The 19,588-nt window shown below is 41.3% G+C and overlaps 2 protein-coding genes across 4 annotated transcripts in view; one reads left to right on the top strand and one right to left on the bottom strand.

Moving 5' to 3' along the window:
- col4a2 (collagen, type IV, alpha 2) overlaps window positions 1–2,434 on the bottom strand; it is a 66,647-nt gene extending 64,213 nt beyond the window's left edge. For 2 of the 3 annotated variants that reach the window (XM_051403474.1, XM_051403476.1), the window contains exons 1-3: window positions 2,181–2,434; window positions 1,818–1,948; window positions 1,668–1,719 (exon numbers count right to left, since the gene is read on the bottom strand). In XM_051403474.1, the coding sequence (XP_051259434.1) occupies window positions 1,668–1,719; window positions 1,818–1,867 (102 nt within the window). In that variant the 5' untranslated portion in view covers window positions 1,868–1,948; window positions 2,181–2,434. The remainder of the gene's footprint in view (window positions 1–1,667; window positions 1,720–1,817; window positions 1,949–2,180) is intronic. The other variant, XM_051403475.1, reaches the window with a different exon arrangement.
- A 47-nt stretch (window positions 2,435–2,481) lies between these two features.
- Window positions 2,482–19,588, top strand: part of col4a1 (collagen, type IV, alpha 1) — a 42,067-nt gene continuing 24,960 nt past the window's right edge. The window contains exon 1 of the mRNA XM_051403477.1: window positions 2,482–2,702. Within this exon, the coding sequence (XP_051259437.1) occupies window positions 2,631–2,702 (72 nt within the window). The 5' untranslated portion in view covers window positions 2,482–2,630. The remainder of the gene's footprint in view (window positions 2,703–19,588) is intronic.

Raw genomic sequence — 19,588 nt, 5'->3', positions numbered from 1 at the left:
AAGAAATGAAAAATAGCAAAAGACGAAACCTCGAGATCTGTGTGGAGAGATGAGGAGACTAACCTTCCTCACATTAATACATTTGTGAACACACAGTGAACATATAGTCTAAATAAATTTTACCTCCATAATTCAGATTTGAGTGCAGTTTGAAAAGTGTCTTCTGTATTGTCTTGTAATAATGTAACTATGATTCTTTAAACCTACGAGATTTAACTGGTTATGAGAGAGTTTGAATATCATAATTCATAAATTCTTAATGTCTGCCACCGGGTCAGATTCTGTTGATTCCTCTTGAAATAAATGAAACAAGGTGGAAGAAACACTACTGCTTTTGTCCACAGGGGCTGCCAGAATCAACACAAAATGAAAGTTACTTGTTGCTATTTTAAATATCAGGATCTGGCTAACATTTAATCAGGAACTCCTCCCACGGTCCACATGTGGCGGCCGAGGTCTAGCTCAGATACTTAAAACAAGTGAGCAGATAAATTCAGCATCATGCTCAAAGAGATTCTGAGAGGAACTTAGGCTGCTGTAGGGACCTGTGACCTTTAACCTTTAATTGACACAACTCATGAATGGTGAATCTTTCCCTGAGTTTGTGTGTAGGCACAAAACATCAAGGGCCTGCTTTATCTATCACACAGGGACATTGTATTCCTGTAATTAAATGAAAAACATATTTGAATTCATAATGACAAAGGCACAAGTTAGGATGTTTTTTTGAAGGGCAATGCCATTGCTTTTGCAGACTGAGTAAAACAATCCCTCTTTGCCTTTCCCTGGACAGTGTTTCCTTGCTGAGCTACAGTGGAGGGATGGTAAAACAAAGAGGGCCTTTCATACTAAAAAAATCTGCAACGGTGAAAGATACTCAATTGATTTGTCTAACTGAGACTGCTGAAACCTCATATTAGCTTCACTCTTACATACATACATGCTTAAAATTAGGACTGTGGATATTGACCCCCATTTCTTGCAGTGGAGTCACACTAGGAAATGATCCCTTCAGTGTGGAAAGGAGGAATGATTACAGCACCAATAACTATTTCAATATACATGTGAATATTGTTGTAGGACAGATTTGGGGGGAAAAAATCTGTAAACTCTAAATCATAACTATGGTACTTGTGACAGTTTTTAAATGCATGCATGTAAATATTCAGATGTGTTTAATTCATTTTTCCTGTGTTTCCATAATGAAAAATTTACACTCAACAAGTTATCATCATGCCTGCAGAGGTCATGACCCCGCCCCTAAATCCCTGCAGGGTCAAGGGTCAAGCAAAGCACAACATATCGTAGCCCTTCATGAAACCCCATTTGTTTTTGCAAAAGCAAAACTGAATTTCATCAGTCCAACCAGTTCAACTAGTGAAATTACAACATGAGCCATTTCACAATCAACTGTTTTGAGCTTGCTGCTATTTACCAGCATGCAAAGCCAAGAACCCTCCTACTGGAAGAACTCCTCAAACCAGACACTCCCACGGTCTGCAAGTGTATGCTGAGCAGTTTGAAGTAAAAAGACAAACTTAGCCTGGAGATACTATCGGTTTCATTTTTATACCTTAATTGTCAACAGGCTGCAGTTTGCATGCGAGAGCTTACATGACATAAATGAACAACAGGTGAGGGGAGGTGGGGGGGGAGAGGAAACCTACCGCTTGCACTCCTGAGGCGAGGATGGCGATGGATACACACAGAAGCAGCAGCCTGCAGTCAGGGGAGATGACAGCGTTAATAATGCTGCTGATCAATCATTCGTGTGGTCCTGTTTCGCAGTGAAATGTGCTCATATGTGTCCCGCTTACCTCAGATTCTTCAGTCCTCTCTTGTGTTGCCCTTGCATGGTTCCACTCATGCGCACCGCTAACTTCAGTTCCACTCCGCTATTTCACTTGTAGAGACTCTTCTACAGCATGACTGCCCGACCTGAGGCACACTAAGACCCCCAACGTTAACAATCACAGGCTACTCATGAGTCCATACATATGAACCTGCTTGGTTAGAGTTAAACGAGATTTACAACTTTATTATTTCACTATTTTTTGCTGTAAAGAAGAACTCCACAAGGTGCTCTGTATGGAAGCCAACAGTTGCAATGATAATAAAATAACATTTCCACGACTATACGTTATTAATTTATTATCACACTGATAAAATAGATTACTTACAGTCACCCCGGGCTTGCGCACGATGGGAAGATGAAGGAAAGTGATAAAAGTGATGCGCAGGTTCCCCGAACTGAAAAGTTTAACAACAGGTACCTGTGGCACAGAAAAACCCTCCGCAAATATTCTCACAAAAACAGCAAAGTGTGCCGAGTAGTCCCTCTCCTTACCGAGAAAAGTCAAAGTGTTTGTTACAGCGGGGTTGAGTCCGTTTGCATGGGCGAGGGTGGTCGTTTTTGGGAGGGGGGTGTGGTACAGCAGAAACAAGACCAAGTGGCATTGATCAGAACCTCAGATCGTTTCGGACAAAGATGCAGCTAAACGTGCTGCTGGTGCTCTGCCGATAAGCCGCGAATTACCCGAAGAAAGAGGACAAGAAGCGGCCAACAGGTGGTTGTTGTTTGCGGGCACCGTGCACTCTTGCGCACACAGTTTCCAGCGCGCACCGCCACGATGCTGTTACCGTCCGGCACCCTGTTGCTGCTGGCGGCTCTCTACTCAAGTGTAGACCTGACAGGGGCTGAGGTAAGCGGATGAAACATCTACAACAATGTGGGGTACCTGCTTAAAGATAAAGTTAAAAAGTGTCACCTACTTTTAATGTTTTAAGCAACTTTTAAACAGTGCAACTTGGGGGGATTGGACTTTCTCGAGAGGTTTACATGCACACATGGATAGCCTGTAGTCTGTGTGCAACCAGCTGTTTTTATGTGACAAGTTCAGCCTGTTAAAAAAATCATTTTCTGTGTTAATCCATTATAGTGCTTTAGTCGTTGAAATAGACGTATTTCAGAGTTTCACTGTCATTAAGGCATGGTCTTTATTCCAGAGTTCTGTATATATTTTTTCGGCTCTGTTGTGTTTTTTTGTGACTTTTTATACACTTCTTGTGTGTTTGGTCGGACTCTGTCAAGCAGTTCTAAATACTTTAAGTTGAATCTAGTCCGAGTTCAGCCTCCTCCACTTCTGGAGGGGAGAAGAGAGAGAGGGAGAGGAAGAGGGGGGAGAGAGAGAGAGAGAGAGAGAGAGAGAGAGAGAGAGAGAGAGGGAGAGGAAGGGAGAGAGGGAGAGGGTGGGGCAGAGTGCCTACAGTAGCCGAAGTGTTTGTTTGTGTGTGTGTGTGTATGAGAAAGAGAGAGAGAGAGGTATGGCGAGGTACTGAGGGAGACAGAGATGTGTATGCAATTAATCATTGGTATGTTTAGATAATCCAATAAACTTTTTCATGAATGTGTCTTTTTAGAATAGATACACATATTTTATGCTTTTATGGACATATGGTGTTCTGGTAACACTTTATAATAAGGGTACAAATCATATACTTAAGTAATGCTTAACTAATGCATGACTCATGATGATTGAATGCATACATTAATGCAAGATGTATCCATTACTGTTGCTCACCATAAACAAATGATCAAGTCACTTTATGTGAATAGTTTACAGTTAATAGATCATCAGTTCAGGACTTCATACATTAACTGATATCTGATTAAGGGACCAATTGTAGAATTTAGTGGCATCTAGCTGTGATTTTGCAGATTGACAAGTTACTGAAGACTGCTCGTGTCTGTATTTGACAGTGTGGGAATGAAAACGGGCTGTGAAGTCTGTAGGAGAAACTTGCTAAAAGAACGGAAAGGTCCTATTTACAGCCAGTGTTTGGTTTGTCCATTCTGGGCTACTCTAGAAACATGGCAGACTCCATAAAAGGCCACCCGCAGCGTATATAGATAAAAACGTCTCATTCTAAGATAACAAAAACACTACGATTCCTACATTCAGATAATTATACACTAATGAAAACATATCTACGGACATTTATTATGTTTAAGTGAGCTGGATTTCAGTTACATAAAAGTCCAGACCAGGTTTTTTGTCAGTAAAGCTCTATCAGGGCAATTGTTTGACAAATGGTAATTTCACTGCTAGAGCAGGTGATTATCCTGCTAGAAGAAGCAATTTGACATTTTTGGATACTTTTCCAGATCCAGTTTCCCCTATTCAAAATTATATCATACATGAATGAGTTTAATGGGAAACAGCAGTGTAGGAGAAAAACTGCTGCTTCATGTCTCCCCTGAAAGAGTTTACAGGCCAGCTGCATTGTATGTTTATATATGTTCTTTACATCAATCTTCATTGAGTTGTTTGTTGAAATATACACTATATATATAACTACAGTGGTCACTGTCTGCACATCTGACCGCCTTGTCAGATGTGATGCTTCATATTGAAGTCTGGGATGGAGTTTGCAGAGGAAAGATCTCTCACAACAAGAGTAGCAGGGATCCAGGTGAGGGGGAGGAAACATGAGTGTGAAGTGTTGAGATGAGGAAGAACAGGCTGTTAATCAGTTAGTATTGTTGCACAATGGAGCGATGTGTGATATTTCAGAGAAAATTAACGCCACCCAGGGGAGCCTGGTGTTATCATGAGGGGAGTTTCTCCATCTTCCGGTGTAGTTTAAGGATGTATTTTCAGTTGTGATTAATTGTAGCTGCCAGCTGCTGCCATAAAGTGGCATAAAAAAAAGAAATTCAGTTCAAGAATGACCACATGTTATAAGAGCTTCTCCCTATAGCTTGTCTCCAGTGTCAGCTCATACATTCATTCATGTTCCCACATGTTCTGGCATTGACGTCCCTTTCCCCAGATATTATGAACAAAACAATCATTATTCACTTTATTATTTGCAATAACACACATTTCTCCATTCAGACTGAACTCTGATTCAGGAAGCTGTGTAGAATAGAAATGTATGATGACATATCAGGTTAAACAAAGCAGCAGAGGCGACTTTTATCTACTGCTGGATTAAGAAGCAGAAGACAGACATAGGACATCTGGACAGAGGACAGGATGGGTGAGGAGGTGTGTATCTGGCTGAACATCTTGTGACTGATCAGATGACACCAATGAAATCGTAGTCATTCAACATTCTGGATTTATTGTTAGTAGTTGCATATTTTACCATCTAACCATGGGAGGTCCACAGTGGGAAGTTTGTGATCCATCCAGCCAAAGCTGCATGGTGAACAGAAAGTGGCTTTCCTCACCAGTTATATCCAGAGCAATGACACAGATAGGCGGCGATGTAGCACCTTCATAAATGTGAATTGGGTTAAAGAAATCAGTGTTTGGCCAACGTCCATGAGGCACTTCAGTGTGTTTATCTCTTCTTTTGTCTCCATATACACAGGGACGTGACGCTGACTGAGTATGAGAGCCTCCTGTTTGGGCTCCTTCACAATCAGAGGGGCTAAACTGAGGCCAGGAGTGAATATACAGTATAAACAATTCACGGTCAACCACAAATGCATGCAAGCACACACAAATGTGATAACCCTCAGCCTAGAATGGGTCCCGTTGACTTAAGAAAGTCAATAATGAAGAGATATTTTCAGATTGCCCTCTGTACAGGATAAAGCAACTAGCTGGTATTTAGATCTATGTAGACCTTTGCTCCCCTTTTTTAACTGCATCATCTGATCCTGAGTGAATTTCTCTGCTGTTTATATAATATCAACAGAATAGAGCTTCTCTCCCTTGGCGGTCATTTAATCTGGTTAGAATGAGTCATTAGTAATTCCTAGAGGAGGAGGAGGAGGAGGAGGAGGAAGAAGGGCAGATTAGCAGATTCCTGGAGTGAGAGTTTGTGTGGGATGTTGGACGGAGGGATTGGGAAAGGAGGTAGCTGGTGGGAAAGACGAGCTCCTTTGGGTTGCCAGGTTCCTGCTCGCAGCTTGGCCATGACGTTCCAGCACAGGGCGAACCCCAAGGGAGGATGAACACAATTCAAACATGGAGGAAGCAGCAGTGAGAACGGATAATCCCCGTATAGCCTGAGGAATGTGTGTATATTGTCTGTTGAAAGCTTAGAGTCTTTATCAAGACTTGATCTGTCGGTCATGCTGCCCAGAGTGTCGACAAGGCTGCTTGTAGTTTGGTCTAAACCCGATCCTGCAGACCAGCCTCCTCCTCCATCACCCCCCACAGAGACACAACAGCTGACCCTGTTACTGTGAATGGCCACCAACTGAGCAATGCACCCTGGGAAGACACAACCTGCCTGACCCCTATCCCCCCAGTGCTGTAAAAATGCCTACATTTGGAAGAGTTGTGATTGTGTTTGTGTCCCTGTATTTTGACAGGCGTCTCTGGGTGGCAAAGATAATTCTCCCCTGACCTTGATACTCAAGTAGTGTGGCAGGTATGCCCCATTTTCCTCCTGTGTGTGTGCGTGTGTGTGTGTTTCTCTGTGTGTGTTCCCTTTCTGTGCCAAGTGGGGAGAGGATTAAGCAATGGTTAAGCATGGTAAAGCCCTTTTCAATTCCCTGTGGTCCAAGCATCACCGAGAAAGGCATTCATTTAAATTTGTCACAGCTGCATTTTACTTTCCACACACAAACTACTTTTGTCCCACGCTAATATTAACTACCTCGAGATCAACTTGTGTTACCCTCGAGATCGGTTACTTCTCTGAGGTGTATTGTTATGGGGAAAGTGCACTTGAGGCATTAAACTGTGAAATTGGTGAGTCATAAATGTCAATTGTGGTTTGGACCGAGATGGTGTAATAGATACGTCAGTCTGACAGGGAGGTGGGAGGTGGGAGGTGGGGAGTGATGGAGGGATGGAAGGGAGGGCGGCAGGAGGAGGGAGGCGACGAAGTTATGCTCCCCAGAAGTGGAGGAATGTGGGACGGAGCCAGAGATGATACCCCGTTGCAAATCTTTTCGTCTCACTCACTGGTCCCTGACCTGCACTTCCACCCGCCGCGGCCAAATTGTCCAACTGATAGAGGTCAGTAAAGACAGTGAGGATGGACTAGATTTATGACTCTCTGTTTTTTTTCTATTGGTGTGAAGTGAAGTTCTGGATGTCCCTTCCTTCAGCTGTTCTCTTTGTCAGTTTTTGGCCTGAAAAGCTTCCGTCTTAGGCTGCATTCACACTGCACACTGACAGTGTGAACAGCACAGATCAGACACAGATCGTTTTTTTTTGCAATGCAACTTCTGTGTGAACAGCCATATCAGAGTTTGTGAGACTTTTGTGTCACTCTAGATTGACATTAGGCATGCAGTTCACTTCAGGAACTGTTCACTCTGAAATCTGATATAGGCCACATTCAAAAAATATTGTGAACAGCCAAAACACAGATTTAAATAAATCAGAATGAAGGCTTGCAGTGTCTTAGTGTCCTGCTTTATTTACAAAGGACAGGTGCAGGACGGAAGAATAGTGTTTGTTTGAGGTTTCCGTAAAATGCAAATGCTTGACTACTTTATTATAACCCTTCAAGACAACATAGACAACATTTAGGTCTGTGGCTACTCTGTGTGTTTGTGTGTTCTTACAGTACATTGCAGTTCTGGGTCTGGGTGTGTCTAGATTTGTGTGTGTGTGTGTGTGTGGGGGGGGATTAGCACAGGGAACCTGGAACATCGCACGTTTCAATGAGCTGGATGAGGAGAGGGTTTGTTCGCACGTTGGTCTCAGATGTAAAAGGTCATGTTCCAACATGACCTGATCAGGTGCCTGAGCAGTGAGCATCTTAAGCAGAAAATCAACAAACCCTCTCTTGTTTTGCTGGAACGTTCAGCAAAGGGGTTTGTGTGTGTGCATGTAAAAATAAAACATACCAGTGGTATGGTACCAACAATCAAAACACTTGCTGGTCATGCACTATTTCTATTTTTATGACTGAGGTGCCCCTCTTGTTCCTCTAATATAAATCCACATAGAGAGATGGATCTTCTCTAATAAACATCATAGAGGCTTATCTACATGACTCATTTGCTTCTCAAGTCATATTCCATGTCTTATGTCTCACACTGCACAAGAAACGACTCAGGGTATCTGAAACAAAAAGACAGTTTGTTCTAATAAAAATCCATCTAAACTAAAGATAAAATCAGAAGCGGCTTAAATGAATAGCTGCTTATTTATACCAGACAGCAGAACAGAGTGTTCTTGAACGTTACATCAGTAGGTCAGTCTGGGTGGTTGTGGTTTGACAGATGGTAAAAGATCACTGCAGATAGCAGATTCTGTCTGATAGTTAAATACATTATTGTATTTAGTAATACATACTGTCAGTCACTTCTGTTTTTAAATTCAGTAGACTGTAACGCTGATTGTATGCTCAAGCCTCTGCAATTGTGCTTTGAAGCCAAAAGCTCTTGTTTTTAAAAACCTTCACTTTTTCTTCTCCAGCTCCATCTCCTTTGTTTCTAGCCTGGCAGCATGAAATCACTTTCATTATACTTTAATCCAGCATGCCATCATCTAAGTAGTTCAATCAAAGAGCTGAAGAAAGACTGTGAGTGTTCGAGGCAAAAACTGGTCAGCAGGACATTTGAGAAAAAGAGAGGTCACGGGGTAGGTTCATGAGTTCAAGTCAAATTTTATTAACATAGCCAAAAATCTCAATTTGACCTCAGGGGTTTTTACAATCTGTACAACATTCAACAACCCCTGTCCTTAGACCCGTTAGGAAAAACTCCCCCCCAAAAAACCGAAGGAATGTACGTCAGTACAGTTCTTAGTTAGAGCCACAGAGGAGGGATCCCTCTCCCACGAGCAGGTGGACCCTCTCATTTCCTTTCTGACAACCATGCCCTTGTGAGACGCAAATTGAGGATGTTCCACAGACGCAGGTCGTGGTACTGAACCACTATTGGGCCAAACGGAAGTGAATCCTTAAACAGGCCTGTTTTTTAGAGTTAAATTGTTGACAAATGAATCACACACTAGGAAAAATTTCATAGATTATCTGTTCGCAAACCAGAAGCAAATTACAAAATTAGATTAGAAAATTAGGCATTGCACACGCCTCACAATGTTGTTAAGATTCACTTCCCAGAGGGACTTAGACACCTCCAGATTCCCCTCACACACTTATCTCACTCCTTTGAGAGTGTAGATGAGAGCTAGCGCAAAGGACAAGGTTAGCTTGTGTGTTGAGTCTGTGACTGATGGAGTGACTGAACCGGGGTGAATGTGGGGATATCGCCAGCCCTGAAGAAAGAGAGACACTTACATTAAGACCACATGATATTACAGATGACACAGGCACATGCTTCATATTTGTCCCATTAAAAGTTAACAGATTGATGCTTTTGCCAGAATGTGGCGAATGTGGTGTGTGACGCCTGTGAAGTCTGAGCATTAGATGAATGGAGACAATTCTTATTTCAGTCAGCTGAACATGACAACGATGTCTGAAGTGGTGTCATCTGGTTTTTAACTGTGTCTGTTCCTTACACCTCTAACTGTGGACCTCACATATTCCTCCACTCTCTCACTTCAACTGAGCTAACGTTACTTTGTGTTTTTATCAGACATCAGTACAGGACTGTTATTGCACTAAATTTACAGAGGAGGGTTGATAGAAAAAGCAGATCGTGAGTCAGATCTGACTGTAATTCAGAGGACCTGGGAGTGCCGGTGTATCCATACCTAGAGCTTTGAACCTCTTTTCCTGGAAGAACAGATGCTTTATCCATCTCCTCCTGTGTTGCTCCTTTATGTTGCTGCTGGCCTTCTCTCTGACTTTATGGACAATGAGAATTGTTCATTTATGTAGCTGTTATTCTACTAAAGCATTTTCATTAAAAAAAAGGCCTAATCAGATAACTTTGAGAAGGAAATAAGCTAAGCTGGTCACATGACGTGGTTCACATCAGGAGTAGAGGAGATATGCTAATCTTTCAGTGCATAGCTGAGTCGAGGGGTAGATTAAGACCTTTATAAGTGATACGAGAGCCGATCTGTTGTCAGGGCGGGGAAGTTACTGCCTCCATATGTTCAGACAGCAGTGATGTAATGGTGATGTAAGAGATAGAGTTTGATATGGAAATAACAACAATAGAGAGCAGCGCTGTCTATTAGATAGCTATCATCTTAAGTGTATGGTATGATAATGGGGCTGAAGGGCTCCATTATCCATTAGTCTGCTGGAGTCTTGGAAGTGAAGTGCGGGGATAAAGGCTGTCTTTCTCTGGTGCTTGGAATTTCCTCTCTTTCTCACACTCCTATAGTGCCGCCTCAATTATGTATCATTTAAAACCTGCTTTGTTTCTGACGTCATTGATAATTTTACGAGGGGATAATTTCCTCATTGGGATAATTTCCTCATTGGGAACCAACAGCATCCACATGTGCAGCACGCACAAATGGAAAAGCCCTTTTTGAAAAGGATGTGAAATAGAGCTTACATGCACACACACTTCCTGTATATGTTTACTCCCTGATGGATGCATTGTGTCACCATTTATAACAGTGATGGTATTGCTTCTTTGTATGAATGACTAACTCAAACCCCAGATACTTCCATGTAACACGTGTTGCATTGGATTTCTATTTCAGTTGCAGGTTTTAGCCATGGCGGCATGGCTCATGTGATCAGTCTGTCAATCAGTTCAGACTGTATCTCAACAACTAAAGCCATGAACATTTTTACAGACATTTGGTGATTCCCTGACCTTTTCTCTTGTGCTTCCAGCAAGAGCAACGTTATTAAGCTTATATGAAGGATGAATCCTTCATACTTTGGTGATCCCTTTGGCGCCATTGTCAGGTCAAACTGTCAAATACTCAGATTTTTGACCAACGAAGAAAAGAAAGCTAGCTAAACTTTGTGTTAAGTGCTAATTAACACATTTCAGAATGCTAACATGCTAAACTAAAATGGTGAACATGGAAGTAACCATGCCAGCGTTAGCATTGAGCTAACACCGCTAGCTTTACAGACCAGATAGCATGGCTGTACATTCGGGTTGTAATGAATTATTTCACTGCTTTTTCGTGCAATTTTGTGAAACGAGCGGAGTACCACAACTGGGAAAAACTCGAGAGTGAGAATGTTCCCGATTGGATGTATTTGGTGGGTACAAAGTCACAGAGGTCATTCCTTGTCCTCACGTGCTAACGCTATTCCCAGATACCAGAGCACTCTTGAGAGAGACTTGAGGCTGACCCAACCCCTTCTTGTCTTTGTGAGCATAAAAGGCAAGGAAGAGGCCTTCCTCCTTAGAGAAAGAATGGCTTCCTAAATCCCACATCCTGTGGCACAGTACTGCTTATTCACAGAGGAGCAACAGGCTGAAGAACTCAGAGCTCCGCAGCCACTCACATGAACAGAACTGGCCCTTTCGCAGAGAAAACAAACGTCTTAACAAAGTAATTGTTGCTTTCTCTTCTCCCCGTCTCACTCTGTTTCCACCACCCCCTCTCCATTTTCTCCCTCTCACTGCCTCAATACCAGATTTGTAAACACAGAAAAAGTGCAAACTCTGTTCTACATTATTGCCATATTTTATTTCTAGGGCATAGGCATCCAAAACTGATGCAGCACCACAACACGAAATAGAAGGGCAGAGGGAGAGAGCTTTCGATTTTGATGTTTGTTTGTACAGATCCTGTTGCTGCAGCATTGTAGAAGAATATTTGTGTGTGTGTGTGTGTGTGTGTGGAACAATAATCACACAGACCAGTGATGTGTGGGCACGTGAACTGCACATGAACCAAAATTCCCATCTGTCCCACTGGCTCAGATAACACACAGTCAGTTTCTAGTTAGAGTTAGCTTGCTTGATTTCTGACTTGGCACACTTCTGTTTGAGAGAGACACAGCAACTCCTGCATTTGAGTACCCCAAAGTTTCTTCTATCCTCAACAAAGAGCCAGCTCAAGAGTAACACATCAGCTGTTCTTGGGTGGAGGGTGTGTGTATGTGTGTGTGTGTGTGTGTGCAGTAGTTAGAGTCGGAAAGTCCCCTCTAAGGCCAAACGCTTTGTAGGAGTCCTGCTTAAATTGTTAACAAGGTAACATTTCATCCACATGCACATCCTTACACACACTCTCTCTCTCTCTCCACACACACACACACACACACACACACACACACACACACACACACACACACACAGAGACACTCAGAGACTGAGGGAGTTATCAAGATGACCCTTATATTGAAAGCTCTGTTTGAATGTCTAAACCTCCTCTAATGGCCTGGCTAGAGGTTACAGGTCAACAGGATGAGCCTGTGAGGGTCATGTGACTGGTCAAGATGGGGTGCAGATGGACAAGCTGATTAAGAGAGGTCAGGGACCTTTGTAATCTAAGGCAGGAATATTGTATAGGATCTCTTAGAAGCATTAACATGCTGTGGAATTTATTTAATACATGCGGTTGAGTGAAAGGGTGCCAATTTTGTTTGATGTTGGTCTTGACAACTGAAGCATTGTAATGAATTAAAATGATATTGTTTAATTGAACTAGTGGACTTTTTGGGCTCTTTGGGTTCTGTTTAATCTGTAGTGTCAAGATTTTCTCACAGCTCTTGTTTTCTCCACATGTACAGTGAACGATCATAAGAGAAACAGCATACACACAGAGAACACACACACACACACACACACACACACACACACACACACACACACACACACACACACACACAACATTATGCCGACCAGCAATGCCTGAGAAATTGTCTAAAACAATTTTCCCATTTGCTGAGTTAATTTTGCATGTGAGAATTCCTGGGTGGACTGTTGACATGGGGGGACTGTACAGTGTTCCTGCTTCATTTCTTCATCTCTGCTGACATGTTCAGCAACTGTTTTGTTTGCAGTTCTGTCCACGATTGGCCATGTTTGGCTTTACTACTTTACTTTAGTAGACTCATGTGTGTCTCGTGTGTGCTCATGTTAGTTAAACGTATAGACCTGGCATGATGTTGTTAATTTGGATGATACAGTTTTCTTAACTTTGAGACCCCACCACCACTTTAGTTGTTCCACTCTCTGGGCCCCAAATTTGATGACAGGCAACATTAACCTGGTCACACTTGGTCATGCATGAGCAAACTGCTGAATGACTGGTGTGTTAGTTAACCTTATTGAACCTTGTTCATTAACATTTGTGTGTGTGTGTGTGTGTGTGTGTGTGTGTGTGTGTGTGTGTGTGTGTGTGTGTGTGTGTGTGTGCATATGTACATTCCTATTTGTGTCACTTGCCGTAAGCATTGGCTCTGTTATTTAATGTATTTTCTTAAAATATTAGCTTTTCCCAGAGGATAAAGATTTGATCTCAAAAAGCTTGCTGAAGTTTACAGTATTCATTTTTCTTTTTGTGTTTAAATGCATTACATGCATGTGTTTCTGCACAAACATGAAATGTTCGTTCACATGCATTTTTGTGCAGATGTCTGTGGGAGTCTGTGTGTGTGTGTGTGTGTGTGTGTGTGTGTGTGTGTGTGTGTGTGTGTGTGTGTGTGTGTGTGTGTGAACAGCTCTCTGCATATGCATCTGCTTTTGGTTACAGAAGCCCTGAATTATTTCTGTGGTTCAGATGAAAACCTGCTGCCTGCAGCCAGAACAGGACATGTTTTACATCAAGTTGGTCTCAGCAAATATGCCCTACAGGACTCTTTAAATAAAGGAAACAGAAAACATAGCCCTGTTTTATTGCAGAATGTACATATAACATGTCTCTAGGTGTAGGACTTGGAACTTGGGTTTCCCTGGAGTACTGACATGCACCCAGTGCGTGTCTCTGTCCTTTGTAGGCTAATGCTAAGTAGCTGCAATGATTAGTTAAATAATCAACTACTACACAATTAAACTATTACACTCACCAGCTATCTTAATAACCGATTTATCGTTTTAAGTATTTTTTTAAGAAAAATGTCATAATTCTCTAAATTTCATATTTTCTGGTTTCTTCCTCCTCCTCCTCCTCCATAAAAATAATGTAATATATATCTTTGGGTTGTGGACAAAACAAAAGCTACGACCAACAGGGGGCTAGCTATTCCTCCCTTCAACCTTCGGTTTTTGTGCGGATTAAAAAATGAGATACAATGTGGTAATCATTGAGCTATAGTGCTAGTTGGTGGATTTTGTTACCTTTGGACAAAGCCAGGCTAACTGTTTCCTGCCTTTTTGCTAAGCTAAGCTAACTGTCTCTTGGCTACAACTTCATATCTAATCCTCATCTAACTCTCAAGAGAGCAAACAAGTGTACTTCCCAAAATGGCAAATTACTCCTTCAGGATTTCAGGTACATCCAGTGAAATTATTTTAAGTTAATCAGAGTTAATTTCAGTGGAATGTACAGTGCATGTTTTTTTTTTAGATATTACTTTTATCAGATTTATGCAACAAAAATCAACTTCAGTTGGCCATCCTGGTCTATTAGGGTTTAATTTAAGGCTGAATTTCTCCACTAACTCCATTCCATTCCACCTGACACATTAATCAAATATCTAATGGTGTTTTCATACATTAGTTCTATGAACTGAAAACAAGAATATGAAGTATGCTCAGAGAATCTAGCTACAGGGGCATTTAACATGAAAAACGGTTTGGTTTGGCTTCACTTGATATCCATCTTGGCATTAAAAAAAGAAGCTATTTCACATTGTACCATTCCAATTTGTGCACGTGCCGCTCACCCTCACACAGACACACACTCATACTGTTTACAGAGCAAGTTGCACCAGTAGGCTTGTCTTCCAAGTATGGCAGTCAGACAGAAAATTCCCCTCCTCCACTTCTATTCTCTCATCCCAGCCTCTCAGTACCAGAGAAGGCCAGGAATGTCAGAGCAGCCCAGCACAGTCTGAAAAAACATATCTATCCTCCTCCACTCATCTTTTATTGTTTTAGATTTGTTTATCTCTCTCTCCTGCGTCAGTGTGTGCAGAAGAGCATCTTTGTAGTCAGTAGCACCTGAGATCTCATTGACCATGAAGAAAAACCACAAAAAAAGGCTGGAATGAGTCAACAGTGTGGAGACACTGATGTCATTGTTTTTATGACATCAGAATCAGCTGAGTAGTAGTAGCAGTAAAACTAGCGAAGGTGTGTGTTTCCTATAAGGTGCTACATTTATCACAAAGCATTGTATTGCCTGTCATTCGCAATATGCTCTATAACTGTCTCATTTAGTGTTGCTTAAAGATCAAGCTGCCAAGTGAGATCCTTCTGACATTTATGGAGTAAAACTATCCTGATTGTCTCCATATGGAAGCCATGATCTGTGGTTTAATGGCATGAGCATGTCTTTACACAGTGACGTACACAGGTTAAACATATTAGACCAACTATGCCACTGAAAGAAAATAATATGCTAACTCTACTTGTTGAGTCCTCAAAAGAGCACAGATGTTTATGTGAAAGTTCATGGATACGTTCAATTTAACAATATTGCACAATATTTACTGGCGGGACACAAAGCCAAAATCTCATCGGATGTCATTAAGAGCAATTAGATCGGCCAACTTGAAATCAACTCAATAGCCAAACGCCCAAAACATAGAACAAAATGTAAACACGAAACTAAGTGATGCAACAATATGGCCGTTTAGGGAGACAGTTTCAGAGCAAAACAACTGCATTAGAGGGATAGTGACAGTCTAAACTTCAGAGATCTTTGTACCTTTGCTGGTACTAAGCCATGTGAGAAATCCAGACAGCAAAATAAGACTGATGCCTTTTAGTTACCTCTAAGGAAGCAGCTTTGCAACTGAAAGTATGAATGCACTGGTGTACATGACACCTAGAATTCTTGTTTGTTTTTGTGGCACGAACTAGTTCAGTTTGAGCATAACCAGATCCGTACACTTCAACTGTCTACTGTACAACAGTAGCTGGTGGAACTAATACTGTAAGTACATCAGGAAAGGCATTGAATAGAAAATAATAATGCAATAATAAAGAAGTGCAGTAATGACTATAAAGCATAGCTATAAAACCACAATACTAAGTATATAATGGACTACATATTGCATATGTTAACTACATTTTATAAGGTGCATGGATCTGTGAGAAGAGTGTGTACAAAGAAAAGATGTAAAAAACTAAAAAGACACAAGTGCAAAACTGAGTTAGCATTGTTGTCTGTTTTCCACCCTCAGTGATTTCTGTATCAGTGTGGAAGGAAGGCTCCTCACGTACAAGGAGATAAATTCTCCAGTCAAATCATTTTCCATGGCGGCCTAGATTTTCATATTACTGGGTCAGGAAAACTTGTGTTTTGTTTTCTGAAAACAATAACAGAAACAACAGTCTTCCGCAGAACTTTTTTCCTGATAAGAGCGGACAGAACAGCAGAGCATGACTCCAGCTGAGGATGTCAGCTTCATATCTTTACATTAAACAAAGGGGCTACTGGTTGCAGTTTAAACTTTTTGTCCGGATTTCCCTGTGTGTGTCTGTGTGTGTGGTTTTAGATTGTGTTTCTACATCTTGAAGGGAAAAGGAATTTGTTTAATCCAATTCACACACTAATACCATAATTGCTATGCTTTGGGTCTCATGATGTTTCTCTAGCCATTACTATATCTTAGAGGGTTATCTAAATGCCAGACTTTATTGGTGTTTTATTTGTTTGTGTGTGTGCTGAATATGAGCACACATATGTAAAGAAGAAGAAGGGATTTGCAATGACAAATCCTCCCACACTTCCTCAGCGCCCCGGGATGCCCACAGGGGGTTTGTGGGATACTTCAGCTGTAGTGGGAGGTTATGGCAGGAATGTGCTGGGAATGTGATGTCGTTTTAAGAAAAGTCTGTAGATGACATTGACCAGATGCTTGTGTGATCTTCAGTTTCCCATAACATGGAAGGAAGGACAGTGAAACACCTACAGCTGTTGCAAATATACAGTCAATTAGAAGCGCTCCGGTGATGGGACCATTTCTGCCGCCATGTGGTGACAATCAGTACTACTGCAATACTGTTCATGAAACCTGTGTACAGAGTGTATGCAGCAGGCTAAATTTTAGCCAAGATGAAATAGTTGAACATTCTAGGAAACATTTAGGTACACTTACCATTTATGGAGGCTGGCTGCAAAACATGAGAAGCGGATTTTCCCACTTTGGCAAAACGAGACAGTGAGTCATGCAGGAATAGAAAGCTGAAGGACAAACTAGATGACTGTACCCTGCAGGCTGCAAAGAAAGCGACCCTATTTGTAGGTTTGGGAAATATCCAGTTGCCCTTTCAATCCATTTTTTTTCCTTTGTACAAAATTTAGTTAAGATGCCTCAAGTCTGTAACAGGGTGTTTCATGAGAACCACAAGGTCAGGACAGACATGCTGTATTGATTGGTTGCGTAAAGGAATTCTTTTCCCAGAAAGCCCCAGAGGTATATTTAAGGTTTCAACCTTAATGCAGTACAGAAACTGATTATAAGTAATGGGAACCAAGCAACAATTGCAGAAATGACTAGCAAATGCTGCACATCAAGCAGCCTAAGCAGTATAGAAGTAGAGATGAAAGTTCATTGTTGACTTTCGAAGCAGTTAACAGAACAATTAAAACACAAGGTCTATTTAGTAGATGTTGTGGAGTTTTTCAGCAGTTTTTCAGGAGTTTGCCCAGTTATTGTGGAATTTTGAATGTTCATATGTAAATATCTATTCAACTCCATCTGCTTTAGTAGAGCATGTGATAAGATCAAAACTTCCTGTGTTGAGTTAGTTTTGTTGTCATTTATTTCTGTCCAGTAAGGTGAGGTCAGTGAATACACCAAGTTGAAATCTGGGAAACCTCAGTTCATTTATAATCCTCAATCCATGCAAGGTATTCTGTAACAGGCTGCGCTAGCCTCAACTACAATGCTCCTGCTATGGTTCTTTCAAGTTATGCAACAGCTCTATACACTCACCCTCGGTGTACATTAAGAGTGTGTTAATGCTGGGATCTCTGAAAGGACATCTCTGACTGGACGAGGCAAACATTACTCATCACTTCCTTTTTTCCTGGGCTCATCTCAGTGCTGGACTTATGTACCTAATGATGTCAGACATATCGAGCAAGTGTTATTGAAACATCAGACCTTCTGGCATGAGGCTTGAACTGATGTAACCTCCAGCACCTCTGACGCATAACACCAAGCACTGAGATCCACTGGTCTGTATAATGAAGGCCTGTGCACGTGTCTCTGTGTACCATGCCACAAATTATACCCACCCCATCCGTCTCTTCTGCAGGCATTTTATGCTTCTATCTCAGACTCTGTGAAAGCAAACTTTCAGGCCTGTGTTTCCTTGCCAACTCCAGCCTCAGTAAACAATCACAAACACACTGTCATATAAACACAATTATGATAAAGCCCAGGACTCAGTAAATGTAAACACTCTGCCAGCATACGTCATATTGATTTTTCACAGTTTGGAGACACCCAAAGTCTTGCCATCCAGACTTAGGAATGAGGTAAACACTTGTTCAGTGACACGTGAGGCTGTCTGCCTGGTGCAGAGGTTTACTGGATCTGGTACAGTTTCTTCAGAGCTCAATGACTCACCAGCCTCTGTATATTCACAGTGGACATTAACACTCATCACTGCAGTGAGTCTCAGGGGTTCTGCTCAGTCTGTTTGCTCTGTGGAAGATCATGCTGTATGGACAGAGTGAAGCTATCTTTATAGCAGACTCTCACATGTGGTCACCCTGAACTGTGCTGTCTGCATCACAATGTAAAAATACTTCATTACAAGGAAAGCTACACCATTTTAAAACAACTAAGTGTATGTTTTTAGGCTCATTCATATTATATTGTTCTAGACTGTTTAGGAGATTGTGTTTTTTATGATACATAAGAAATGATACCAAAAAGATTTTGATAATGTCAGCCAACCATGGATGGCATAGTCCAGACTGTTTTGCTGCCTTCACATTAAAGGTCCATTGTGGAACATTTAAGAGGATCTATTGACAAAAAATAAATTTAATATTCATAAGTATGTGTATAATCACCTGAAAATAGGAATCCTTGTGGTTTTGCTACCTTAGCTTACCTTCTATGGAAGCCACCATGTTGAACCATGTTTCCACAGCAGCCCAGAACGGACAAACACCAGCTGTAGATAGCTAACCCTGTCGCATTTTTGTGAGTTTCGCAGCCACCATAGTTTCTCCCATACACTTGGTTGAGTCAAGGGGTTTGCAGTCTTACCACTAGATGCCACCATATCGTACACACTAGTTCTTTAATGCATATTGTTCATCACATGCAGGAAGTGATGAGTATGAATAGTAGTTTTACAGATTAAAATGAGATCACATAAAAAATCCACAAACTTAACTTGTATTTAATGCAGGTCGGTCTAGTCTGGTCAATACCCAATTGATTTTGATGTCAGTATCAGGGTTAATCCCAATCCAACAATTGGATCTCTGTTGTTGGATAAAGATAGTGTAGTATAGTGTAGCATAAAATAATAGAATTAAAACATAGAAGTATCTTTGCCAAAGTATTCCAAAGTACTAGTACTTCAAAATCTCATAGTACTTGATTAAATGTACTTGTTATATTCTACCAGACAATAGTCTTTCTTTTAATTTTGTTCTTGTGTATAAACTGAGGCTTTCATTCACCTTTCACCTCC

The sequence above is a fragment of the Dicentrarchus labrax genome, unplaced genomic scaffold, assembly GCF_905237075.1.
Source record: "Dicentrarchus labrax unplaced genomic scaffold, dlabrax2021, whole genome shotgun sequence".
Classification (NCBI taxonomy): domain Eukaryota; kingdom Metazoa; phylum Chordata; class Actinopteri; family Moronidae; genus Dicentrarchus; species Dicentrarchus labrax.
Note: the sequence above shows the minus strand (reverse complement) of the source record. Positions and strands in the feature narration are given on the sequence as shown.